A 13,029-nucleotide genomic window follows, 5' to 3' on the forward strand; every position below is an offset into this window, starting at 1 on the left:
AGATCCTCTTTCAATTCTTTGCTAATATGACTGACCTCCTCTCTGCGAGGCTCCAGTCAGATTCCCTGATGGGTGCCTGAACTGGGGAGAATGTTGGCAGGCTAGGCCTTATAACAAAATAATCGGATCTTTCAAGAGCCCAGCTTTACCAGCCTTCACACATCTCCAGTATTATGTGACAGAGCGTCTTATTCTGTTAAATTGTACATATTCTGAAGAATGTAAATTAAAACCAATAAACAAAAAACTATGCTGCTATACTTGCATTCAAGTTAAGGCTTTGAAGTTGAATCTTGGTAAACAAATCTTTGTTATGTCTTCTCTGGGCCCCCAGCCTTGACGAAATTCTGTCAGATCCTTGTTGTCATCAGCAGCAGCATCACCACTGCCACCTAACATTTACTGAGTCCCTACCATGCGTTGGGGCCCAGACAAAGTGCTTTACATGCGTCTTTTCCTCCTGGTGCGGCTAAAGCGGGACTGCTAAGCCTGAAGCAGGACAATAGTTCAGCGGGTCAGTCTCTAGGGCTCTGTTGTGTATGAGGCCAGCACTGGCACCAACAGGGAGAACCCGGGGACTGGGGATAAAGTTTAGATAGGTTGCTCTCTGACAGTTGGCACACGATTGGGACAGTTCTCTGTGCTCATTTAATAACAATGGAGGGGGATACTAGGTTAGGAGAGGGGAATTCTGTGCTCAGGAAAGCTCTGAGATCAGAAATCAGGACTGAGCTTTATGACCTTATATATTGTGAGCTCCTGACATATTCATGGCTGAAATAATATATCTGAGATTTGCATCAGTATAATCTAGAGGACAGGGGAAAGAGGTGGGTGGGGGTACACCTGAAACAAAAGTGGCTGTGAGTCAATATTTTTGAAGCTGAGTAATGAACAAACGGAGGTTCATTATATTCTTCTCTTTACCTTTCTACGTGTTTGAAAATTTACATAATTGAAACTTAAATATATACACTATACATTCTTTCCCGTTTTCTTGTGCTTTCTTTTTCTTCTTTGGTTATTGCTTCTGAAGTAAGATGCCTTTATTTATTTACTTTGTAAATGTCAGCCTATTTTAGCTGTGGTAAGGACAAACCAAGTCAAATGGGTTTCATGTGCATTTGGGGCCGTGAGGAAAGGGCCCCCCGGATCCAGGGGCAGTGGTGGTAGAAGGGGTAATCGTGGGAGAACCCCAAGAAGGCAAATTTGCTGAGATAGGGGATCCAGACCTCTTTGTATAGCTGTCCTGACTCCCTTCACCATACTGCTGTCCCTCCTTAAAGTTGTCCCCCTAAAAAATTGTCCCTTGATACACAGAGGAGATTGCATTTGATTTGAGGGGTAATTCTCCAACGATAAAGTCCTGCCTTTCCCACATCTCCTGCCTTAGTCTGCTTCCAGACCTGTCTCAGGTTGACAGTGTAGCTGTCTGGATCCTCTCTGCCCACTTACAGACTAACAGGGCCCACGTGGAAGCTCCTTCCAGCTGGAAGTCCCCCTTGGATTTTCCCCTGGGGCCTCCTGAGCCACCTGCCCTGCCCTGGAGAGCGATCCAGATTCTAGACCTCCTCCCTCCCTCCCTAAGCTGGTCCCATGCGGAAATCTTTTGTTTGCCCTTCCAGAGACACTGTCCTTTTCTGTCCTGTCTGGACCTTGGGAAACAACCCATACTGACTGCATCTTACCCTCTGACTTCTGTTTGTTTGGCCAACAGGAGATATAAAAAGATTAGAGGACAGAAGGAGAGTGACTTGGGGTATAAATCCTTCTAGGTCTCTGCCTGTTGAGTTACTGGGAAAGCGCTGCATCCCCTTTTGAAGGCCACTGGTTTGTCAATGGCTCTCCAACACAGCCCCTGCGATCTCTGGTAGCCATTCCCTTCCCTCAGGCCTGCAGACCCAGGAGTGGTTGATTCCCCGCCACTGCTGGCCCATAGTATGCGTTCTCCCTGCAGTCTTTTTAAATCCTGCCCACACCTTTGTGAACAGGCCTTTAATTAAACCCTCCTCAAAGTGATCCAGTTTACATGGGCCAGGACCCTGCCTGATACTGTGGCCAAGAGAGCTTTGGTTAGTATACATACATTTTTGTGTTTTGTTTGTCTTACAAAGCACAAAGCTTCTTGATGGCAGGGCCCCTCTCTTACCTGGCCCTGATCACCTCTTCCACAAATGGCATTTTGGGGAAGCAAGGGGAATCAAAAGAAAAATAGCTTCAGATAATGTAAATGTCTGGGAAATGAGAGCAGCCAGATAAAGGAAATCATAGACTCGAAGGAATGGTCCTGATGGGATCTGGACAAAGGTGAGTTAAAGGGAAAAGAACCTGCATAAAGTCTGTAAAATTAAGTGTGGTGAATGCTATTGATGAAATAGTTGCTAAGCAAAGAAATCATGGGAAAGATAGCATCGTCAGCACAAAAGGCTGATTCATCTTCTGAACTTGGAAAAACATGCAGCAGCTATATAAAGTATCTTCTTATAACCAAAGGGAATACTGCTTTTGTCTGTTTGGATAAAGGTTTCTGATTTGGATACTACTATTGATAAATGAGACACTGTCATTGCATTTAGACTCTGGGGTTAGACTACCTGTAAGAGAAACTGTATTGGTTATCTATGATTGCTGCATAACAAACAGCCCCTAAACTTAACAGCTTAGGACAACTATAAACATTTATCATGTCACATGGGTCAGAAATTCAGGAACAGTTTAGCGTTCTACTCAGTGTCTCATGAGATTATACTCAAGGTGTTGGCTGGGGTTTTTGTCACCTGCAGGCTTAACTGCGATCGTTGGATCTGCTTCAAGATAACTCCCTCACGTCACTGGCTATTTGGTGCTGGCTGTTGGCAGAGGACTTTAGTTCCTTACTATACAATGACCCCTCTGAAGGGCTGCTTGAGATTCCTCACAACACGGCAGTTTGTTTTCTCCAGAGCAAGTGAAACGAGTGAGTAAGGCAGAAGCCACAATATCTTCTATATCCTCACCTTGGGAGTTACCCTCTAGCATTTCTGTAATATCTTATTACTTATGTACATCAGCCCTAATCAGTAAAGAAGGGGTGTGAACACCAGGAGGCAAGAATTTGGGGGTGTCATCACTGAGGAAGCCACCACAACCTCTTTGTTCTTCGCATTGCCTTCTATTGAGGACACAGTTTCAATTTGCTTCTCAGCTGATGATGTTCACTTTGATCACTTGGTTAAAGTGATATCTACCAGCCTTCTCCTCTGTGGAGTTACTCTTTGTTTTTCAAATCATTAAATATTTTGGGAGGTGAAACAATGAGTCTTTTTGACACATCTCCATTACTTTTTGGCCACTTCTTTCTGTGTTTGGGCAAAAAGTGTCATAGGCTCATCTTGTACTTTTCTTGTCCCAGCCCTGGAAGCATCCATTGCCCCAAGAACACTGATTCTTTTCAGTGGAGAATGGTATTTAGAGGTTAAGATCTGGATGCGAACTGTGCTCATTGTTACTGGGTAGTGCTGCTCCAAGGTCCCCTCAGTGGGCAGAGTGAGGGATGTCTGTACATGTGTTTGTAGGCGTATATGTACAAGTCCCCCATGAGAGCTTCTTCCTGCACATGTGTGTCCTTACCCCACCACTTGGGCTTTAGCAGCCCATGTCAGGCCTCCTCTTTGCATGGACGCCAGCCTAGTTCTGCCCTATATAATGGTTTTAAGACTAAGTTGTCCAGGAAAGAGAAGGTGCAAACTGAGCTCATCTTGATGATACATGCAAACTATGTAACATTTAGACCTATTAGTTGCTAACATTTATTGAGTACTTACTATGTGCCAGGTAATGTTCTAAGAATTTTCTATGAATTCTCAGAGCCGCCTAATGAGATAGGAACTATTACAATCCCCGTTTTGCTGGTGAGGTATAAGGAGGTTAAGTAACTTGCCCAAGGTCACAATGTTGCTAATGAGATAGAGCAGAATTGTCTTACTGAACTTCTCGAATATCCTTAGGTATCCTGTGTCCTTCTGCTGCAGGCCTGGAGCACAGATATTGCTAAATGTCCTCTGGGGACAAATTGACTCTACTGAGAACCACTGGTCTACAACAACATTAATTTAATTTAAGGAAAACTACTTTTTGATTGTGTTGCTAATGAATGAAAGAAAAGGGATAAACATAATCCAGAAGAGCCCAAAATGCAAAAATCCCATTTGTGTGGCAGAGATTGCTAGTTGTCTATTCCAGCACCCATCAGGAGGGGATTTCCTCGACCTTTCTTCTGCAGCTCTACACCTGACCTACTTTTTTGCCTCCGCACTCTCTTCCTTCCTCTCTCACTGGTTGCCAATCCCTCCAGCTGGACTCATTCTGTCTCATCTTCCCAGGACCTGGCTTCATAATTATCCCTTGTCTCTTTCTTTTATCTTCAACCTTTCTCTGTCTAGTGGAACCTTTCCATCAGCATTTAAATATGCTCGAGTCTCTGACTTCTTTTCACTCCCCAAGATTTTGCTTTGGAAAATTTCAAGCCCTTAGAAGAGTTGTAAGAAGAGTACAATGAATACCCATAACACTTCATCTAGATCCACCAATTATTAACGCTTTGCCATATTTGCTTCAGTTTTCTCTTTTTCCCTTTCCCTCTCTGTTTTTTCCACAAACACACTTTTTTTCCACCCTAAACCATTTGAGAGTTTCCCTTGAGAGATGCATGTTTTGTAAGAAGACGCTCAACAGTCTCCATTCCCCCACCTTCCACTTGTAACTCACTGCCGACTGCTATATGGCCTCTGACGCCCATCATGAGCCACGCTTGCCAGATTTTCCTCCTGTCTCTCTGGTCACTTCTTGGGCTCCTTTGCTGACCCCTCTTCTTCTGCTCATTCTGTATATATCAAAGTTCTTCAGGATTCTGTCTTAGATCTGCTGCTCTTTACACTGCTTGTACTTTACCTGGGTGATTTCATCCTTTTCTGGGGGCTTCAGTTACCTACAACCTATATGCTCAAGATTTATATCTGCAGCCAGGCCTTTTTCTCCAGCTTCAGTTCTAAATGTCCAACTGCCTCAATGTCTAAACCCATGTGGAAGTCTTCCAGACACCTTGAAGCAATATGTCCAAGAAAGAACTGATTATCCTCCCATAACCTGTTCCTTCTATTGCACTCCCTGTCTCAAAAAATGGCACTTCTCATTCATCCTGTTTCCTGAGCCAGATGCCTAGAAGTCATCTCTGACACGTCCCTTTGACTTCATCCACGACACATCTAATCAATCACCAAGTCCTACGGATTCTATCTCCTCAGTGTCTTTGGAATCTACTTCCTATTCCTATCATCTCCTTCATCAGACCTCCAACTTCTCTCCCAGGAAGATCAGAAAATTCATAATTGTTTTTCTCAGTTTCCTGCCATAAGTAATTTTCTAAAAATAGAAGTCTGACCATGGTGTAGCCCTGCTTAAAAATTTTCAGTAGTTTCTTATAGCCCTCAGGATGAAGTCCAAATTCCATAATGTAGCCTATAAACTGATGTGAAAGTCAAAATATTTAATAGCTGGAACCCTGGCTGGTGTGGCTCAATGGATTGAGTGCCAGCCTGTGAACCAAAGGGTCACCAGTTTGATTTCCAGTCAAGGCACATGCCTGGCGGTATGCAAGAGGCAACCACACAGTGATGTTTCTCTCCCTCTCTTTCTCCCTCTCTTCCCCTCTGTCTAAAAATAAATAAATTTAAATCTTTTTTAAAAAGGCTAAGGTAAAACTTAATATCATTTTAAAAAAGAGAGAAAGAATAATTTTAGAAAAAATATTTAACAGCTGGTAAGGCACAGGCACTGACCCCAGGTAGAAAGGGTGTCAGCTCGCTCACCTGACCAGTGGATACTGGCTAAATAATGGCTTACCATTAGAGCCCCATACTATTGTTCTCTGTGGTCTCATCAAGTGCCTCTATTCCCCTAAAGTCACACTAGCCTTGTTTTAATTCCCAGAATGCATCATCAAAAAGGCAGTTACCTTTGCCTGGAACGACCTTTCTGGCAGCCCTACTGTCACCCCTTCCCATCCCCACTCTACAGGTCTGTCCTGAAGGGGACTGGCTGCTCTGTCCAGATAAGGATGGCCTTGGCCTGAGTCAGTGTGATCATCTGTGGAGGGAACCTAATCTGGATCACAGTTCACTGTTAATAATGACTTCTTCCACTTAGGCACGAGAACACAGAGCCCCAATGAGGTCAGCAAACTCTTAGAAGTAGGGAACTGAATTTTGGCCTTTAAAAAAATAGATTTTTAGATAGAAAGAGAGTGGGAGGGAAGGAAAGGAGGAAGGGAGGGAGAGAGAGACCATCGATTTGTTGTTCCACTTACTTATGCATTCACTGATTAATTGTTGTATGTACCCTGAGCCAGGATCAAACCCACAACCTTGGCATTTTGGGATAACATTCTAACCAACTGAGCTACCTGTCCAGGGTGACTCTTGACCTTTTATGAGGGCACAGAAGTGAGAAGAAGAGGGAAAATTCTTTATTTAGCCCCCAACTAAAACAGTTCCCAACTGTTGCCAACTGAAATACAAAGAACTTCTCTTACCTCAACTGGGCCTCTTGACCCTGGGATTGAGCCTATCAGATATTCAAATAGTTCATGGCTTTTTAAATCAGTTAATCCCTTTGCTTCCATTCCACTCTGAGCTTTGATTAGCTTTTTTTTTTCAGGAGTGTGGGGACAAGTGGCAGGGAAGAGTATTTTTTTGGAAGGTAAGTTTGGCATATGGGGGGACTCTGGGTAGCCAGAGGTCAGCAAGAAGGCACTGGGCATTTAGACTCCAAGGCAGTTGTCTCAAATCTGGCTGCAGATTAGAACTATGGCACCTGGGGCTCTTTTAAAGTTACCATTGCCAAGGGTCTACTACACATCTTTTAATCAGAATACCTGAGGGGTACAGCTTGGGCATAAATACTGTTCATAAAGCTCCCGAAATGACTCTAATGTGCGATCACAGTTGAGCACCTCACCAGGTATGGGAGAAGGAATGCCATGGAATGAGAAAACAGTGCAGGCAAATGTGGAATATTTCTGACCCCAGTTTGCTGTGTGTTACAAGCACACACTGCAGACAGCGGGGGTAGAAGAGCAGGGTTGCATGCTTCAAGAAGGGCATGGCTCTCGTGGGTTGCGTGTTGCCTAGGGAAGGTTAAATGCATAAACTGGCAAAAAGTGGAAAGCCCATCGATGCCAACTGTGGTGGAAGTGCAGATCATCGTGGTCTTTCTGTACTGCACTTTGACACTACGCAGTCCAGATAAGTGTCCTTAACAGCCTATGAACCAGTAAGTATGATTTTAGATATGTATTCTTGACAGTGTCACTTGGGACATGTAGGAGATTGATCACTGCAGTCTTATTGGGGGTGACTGGGAACAGAAGGCTTTGCTGGGAGAGTAGCTGGGCGGAATGTGGGGGAGACGCACCATCAGACCATTATTCAGCAGTTAGAAGCAACAGGTTAGATATACACATAGCAACATGAGTGGATCTTAAAACCATAGTTACTGAATGCGAAAAGTATGAAACATAATGAGACATATAAAACATTAAATCTGTGAATAAAAATGTAGCCCACACAAAAAACGTAGCACACAAAACAGTGTTTATTTTGCAAGAACCATACAAATAAAAAGATAAATGTTGCCTATGGGGAGGGAAAAGGGAGCAAGCATGGTGCTAAAAGAAAATATATAACTAGATAACTATTTTTTATTTTTAATTATATATTTTTAAATTTTTATTATATTTTACATTTTATTTACTTTTAGAGAGAGGGGAAGGGAAGGAGATAGAGAGGGGGAGAAATATCAATGTGTGAGAGATACATTGATCTGCTCCCTCTTGCCTGCCCTCATCTGGGGACCTGGCCCGCAACCCAGGCATTTGCCCTGACCGGAAAATTGAACCTCCAACCTTTTGGTTCACAGGCCAGCACTCAATCCACTGAGCCACACTGAGCCAGGTAGATGAGCATTTCTTTAAAAGTAAGATTTAAATCAGACCTTGAAAGATGAGTAGGAAAGAGGGGGAAATGGAAGGCTTCTAGAACGGCAAAATCCTCCCACAGGCTAAGACCAGGAGGCAAACGTGTGTGGAGCAGGTGGGTTAGGAGAAAGGTCTGATTGGAGCAGAGAGGTATGTTAAAGCAAAGCAGGGATTAAGGCTGGAGAGAGAGAGAGAGAGAGGGGGGATTGGCTAAGATTCTGAAGGCCTGGAAAGCCAGGCAAAGGAATTTAAACAACGATAAAGTAGATAAGAGAACTGTAAAAGGATTGAGAGGGGAAGAAGGTGATGAAAGTGAAGTCAGAAGAGGTGGGTGGAGAGAGCCTGAAGTCAGAGAACTGGACTGGAGGTGAATACGTGAGTGAACTAAACAAAACAGATGAAGGTAAGTAGCCTGGAACAAGCAAGCATTGGAGCTGGAGGGTGAAAGACACATTTTGATTGATTACTAGCTGAATACGGACACTAATAGGCAAGGCTAAGTCAGAGTACTTGGAGGTCTTAACCAGGAAGTTAGGGGAAGAAATTAAGTCCAGTAGTAGCTGCGATTTCTTACAGTGGAAATGCAGTTTTCCAGTGAAGTGGAGCTTTAAAGGTTCTAATAATTCAGTAATCTCTTTGAGCAAGCACCCTGAACGGGCTCATGGGTGTACTCATTTTAGAATTGGCAGAGAGTTTTGTTTTACAGATGACAAGAGGACCAAAGATGTTTGGTTAATTTCCCAAAGTCAACCAATTAACTGGAGAAAACGATGGGCTAGAGCCAGGCCTCTTAACTTCTAGTCCAATGAACTTTCCTAATTACTGGTATATTGGATGTGAGGAGCTTGAGAATCAAGGCAACTCACGTTTGGACTTCTGCATTTGCCTGACCATGAGAGGTCAATTTTCAAGAATTAGGATCTACCCTTTCTGTACCTAGCCTCTGCCAGCTCAGTTTCAACCCATATGCACATGAACTGTCTATCTGGTTGGGCTTCTAAACAAAACTCCTGGTGTTTGCTTTACTAATCCTTACCTCTACATGGCTGGGCACAGTGAGGACTGTCACTGAGTGCCAGGCTTTCAGGCAATATTTTTATAGTTCTCCCTGGATAAAAAAGTAAAACAAATGACTTCTAAAAAATAATAGAATCTTAGAGTTTAAAAGATCTTAACTTCCCACCCAAGAGGAACCCCCCTAAACAATACCCCTGACAGACGGTCATCCTGTCTCTAAATGTTTTTGGGAATGGAGCAGGCCATTCCTTTGCCAGATCTGATTACTAGAAAACTCTGAGTCTGAGTCCCATGTCACTGCAGTGTGATTCAGTGAAAAATAGCACAGGGGACTCAAGCAGACCTGAGTTTGATTCGTAACAGTGTAATTTGCTTCACGACTCAAGCAACTTATTTGTCCTCTATCAGTGTCTGTCATTCACTTCGCCTGTACATTGGGGTAATGCCTGTTTTATAGAGTTACCATGAGTACTGGAGATTATGAATGTAAAATGCCTAGTACAGTGCCTGGCACAAAGAGTTAATAAAGCAATAGCTGTCATGCTCATCGTCATCATAATTATTATCCTATTCATTGGTCCTAGTTTGCCCTGTGGTGTTATGTACATACGCCTTTCAATACTTTCAAATGCTTGAATTTAGTTATTTCTAAGTTTTCTTTTTTTTCAGAGCAAGCATCCACCAATATTTTCTCTCTTGCTTATCCTACCCTTGACCATGTTCCTGGATATGATGTTTGTAGAATACAGTGTCCATAAATTAACAAAGTACTCCAGGTGTGGCCTGAGTGTTTTGTAACAGTAAGACCTTAAAGTCTCCATTCCCCAGACAACACTCTTCAAGCTTCCTAAGCCTCCTTTAGCTTTTTAGGCAACTGTGTCCCATACTGATTTAGTCCTATGAAAACCTCCAGGTAGATTTCATATGAATGAGTTTTAATTCTTCCCTGTTTTACATTTGATAGAACTATTTTTCTGTTCAAGAGAAAACTTTTTATTACTTGAAAGTCTGTTATGTATTAGGTTTTGTGCTGATTCTGTGGACATAGGGATGAAGACTAGGACAAAGTAGCACTATACTAGAAATGTAGGTTCCACGAAACTGGGTCTATTGCCTTCACTAACAAATCCCCACTTCCTGGGAGGATGTCTATGCACGGTTATGTGCTTATTGTTGGTGAATTAACAAATAATTTACACTGGAATTTCTTCTTATAAGTAAAAAGGCATTTCCCCAACTGACTTATTTTAAAAGTTCAGATATTTTTGTACAAGCCTCACATTTTTATTCCAAATAATTTTTACCCCATTGCCATTAAGCCCATCACTTTCGGCTCAACTATAGTGTTTTCTTCCACCTAGGGTAGACCCAATTTCCAAAATAAGTTTATATTGTCTTTTTCAAGGCCAAACTAAATACATGCTTTATTTGCTGGATGGCCATTATATTCCATGATTGGTAAGTACTTATATGACCCTTAATGTGCAGCTTACCATACATCTCAGGGTTAGCAGCGCCAACTTTGTGAATGCTAAACACCCAAAAGTTTTTAGAACCCAGTTTTATTGGGCCCTGACTTGGGGGCAGGCATCTCCAACCTTTTTGCATGTCTGGGCCACACTGGAAGAAGAGTTGTCTTGAGCCACACATTAAATACATTGTAACATGTGATCACAAAAAAAATCTCATGTTTTAAGTAACTTTATGATTTTGTGTTGGACGGTATTCATAGCCATCCTGAACCAAAGGTGGGACACCCCTTACAGGGAAAATGAGGTCTTTGGGAAAAGTGTGGGGCGATGGCTTAGGGCCTTGAAATTCTGCATTGGTCTATACAGCGCTGCCAGGCGCTCGCAGGCCTAGCGCCTCTGGGTCAAACTCATCCCACAGACATCAGAGACATATGGAATTTGTAGGTATCCAGTTCTCTAAAACCACATAGGAACTCTCAGTCCTCTCACATTTTTTTCCAGTGTATGGGCTACAGGTGAGGCAATGATCGCCATCTTGATATCAAATACCCAGCAAGGCGCCACTGGCGTCGCTTGGTAACCACGGAGACACACGTGCCCCGCCCCCCTTTTCCAGCCCGTGGAGGCTGTAAACTACGACTCCCATCAGCAGATTTTTCTCTGCTTAAAGGCGAGGTGTCTGGATTTGGCTTGCCGGCACCCCAGCCCCAGTAGCAGTGAACCGCGGGAATTGCAGTTCACGAGCTGGCCTCACGGTTTGCTGCGCGAAGCTCTGGAACTACAAATCCAGTGAGCCGGAGGGCTCACGCATGCGCGCCGAGCAGCCGGTTCTCCCGGCCCCCCTGCGGGTGCGTGAGAGGTAAGAGAGGGCGGAGGGAAGGAAGAGGAGGCGGGATCTGAGCGCTGCGTTGGCTGCGGTCTGGCACCAAGGGGGCGGCCCCGGCGGAGTGCAGACCTAGTGTCCCTTGGCGATTATGGACCCGGCCGAGGCGGTGCTGCAGGAAAAAGCGCTGAAGTTTATGGTGAGGAGAAGGTGCAGGACGGGAAACGGTGGAGGCTGTGGCGTTGGCGGCGTCCCTGAGGCTCCGGCCTGGGCCGCCGGTCCACCAGAGGAGGGCACAGAGGGACTCTGGGCCGAGGCCGGCGGCGGGGGCTGCTGAAGGGACGGGATGGGAGCTCTAGGGAGGCGGGAGGTGGTTGCGGAGAGACCTGGGGGTGGGGGCAGCAGCTCCGCCATCTTGTGGATGAGAGACCAAGTGACAGCGGGAGCTTAATCTGGGAGGGGGCTCTGGGTGGCGCGGGGCCCTGGAGGGAAAGGGGCGTGGGGACAGTTACTGAAGAGCGGAGGGAGCCCGGAGGGCAGACCCGGTGAGGCTGCTGGCAGGGCCTTCTCAGTGTCAGGCTTACGGGTAAGGCCCGGGAGAAGAGGTGCATTGAGGAGTGGGGAAAGGGATCAGCGGGTAGTAGGAGGAAAGATGTTAGGGGGGGGGGACATGTAGGGCTGGATGCAGATGGATCGAAGTGTTGGGGACAGCCAGGGCTGGTGGGAGGCTAAAGAGTTTTGTAGAATGAGGGGGGTTGAGATAGCCGTTGCTTTCAGGTCCCACTTGGCCAAACTAATGTTGACAAACTCTGGGAAGAAAGAGGCCTTACTTAGGAAGATAAGGACTGGGGATGGAGACCTAGGGCTCTGGTGACAGCAGTCTTTGGGGAAGGAAGAGGGTGTTGACTATGAGCCAGCATTTCAAATGTCAGAAAAGGGGATACATACTGTTCTTTGAAAGGAGAGGCTGGGTATTGTAGTAAAGACGAGGTTGAACTGGGCAGGAAAACCTTGGCGCACGAGATTGGGGACAAAATTCCCATCTAACAAGGTAAAACAAAACAAAAGTTTGTGCTAAATTGTAGAGATAGTAAAATGTAGGGGCCAGGTCCTGTATCACTTTCTGGGAAAGAAAAGGCGGTGGAGATAAGAATCGCTAGACTCAAGAGAAGTGATAAGATCAGAGGAGAAATTCAGGAGATAAAAGGGGGAATGTAGGTAATGGGAGATGTCAGGATTGGTCGTTGCTTATCAGTTTTAGGTTGAAGCACAGTATGGGTTCACATGGAATTTTGAGGGTGGGTTTAAATCTTTTTGAGCCTAGTTTGTTAACTTTATATCATGCTTTTCTTCTATGCTTCTGTTTGGCAATTTTGTATAGTCTGATATTTGATGCTTTTAATCTGATGCTTCTTGTATATCCTAGGTGTAAAACCAGACTTTGTGGTCACAGCTAAAGAATAATGGGATGCATACACTTACATCTTAACAGGTGGCGTTAGTGACATTGATATTTGTAGTCAGGTCTTGCTTTCTGAGAAGTATTTGTAACCTGTCACTCCAAATTTTATTTCTTTATGTGTTATTTTGTGTCTTTGCCTGAAATACCAGAACAAATCTAAATAAACATGAACCCTAACTGAATTTAGGCTATAAATGGCCCTATTTACAAGAATACATTTTTCAGAGACTGGTCAAATTTACTA

The 13,029-nt window shown here is 44.3% G+C and overlaps 1 protein-coding gene across 9 annotated transcripts in view; it reads left to right on the forward strand.

Annotated features, from left to right (window-relative positions):
• The first annotated feature begins 2,878 nt into the window (after positions 1-2,878).
• BTRC (beta-transducin repeat containing E3 ubiquitin protein ligase) overlaps positions 2,879-13,029 on the forward strand; it is a 191,103-nt gene continuing 180,952 nt past the window's right edge. For 7 of the 9 annotated variants that reach the window (XM_037159411.2, XM_053668500.1, XM_037159413.2 and 4 more), the window contains exon 1: positions 11,386-11,522. In XM_037159411.2, the coding sequence (XP_037015306.1) occupies positions 11,475-11,522 (48 nt within the window). In that variant the 5' untranslated portion in view covers positions 11,386-11,474. Of the gene's footprint in view, positions 2,957-11,385; positions 11,523-11,902; positions 11,910-13,029 lie in introns of those variants that run through there. The other 2 variants (XM_053668501.1, XM_053668502.1) reach the window with 2 other exon arrangements.

This window comes from Artibeus jamaicensis, unplaced genomic scaffold, assembly GCF_021234435.1.
Source record: "Artibeus jamaicensis isolate MK-2021 breed Jamaican fruit bat unplaced genomic scaffold, CSHL_Jam_final contig_490, whole genome shotgun sequence".
Lineage (NCBI taxonomy): Eukaryota > Metazoa > Chordata > Mammalia > Chiroptera > Phyllostomidae > Artibeus > Artibeus jamaicensis.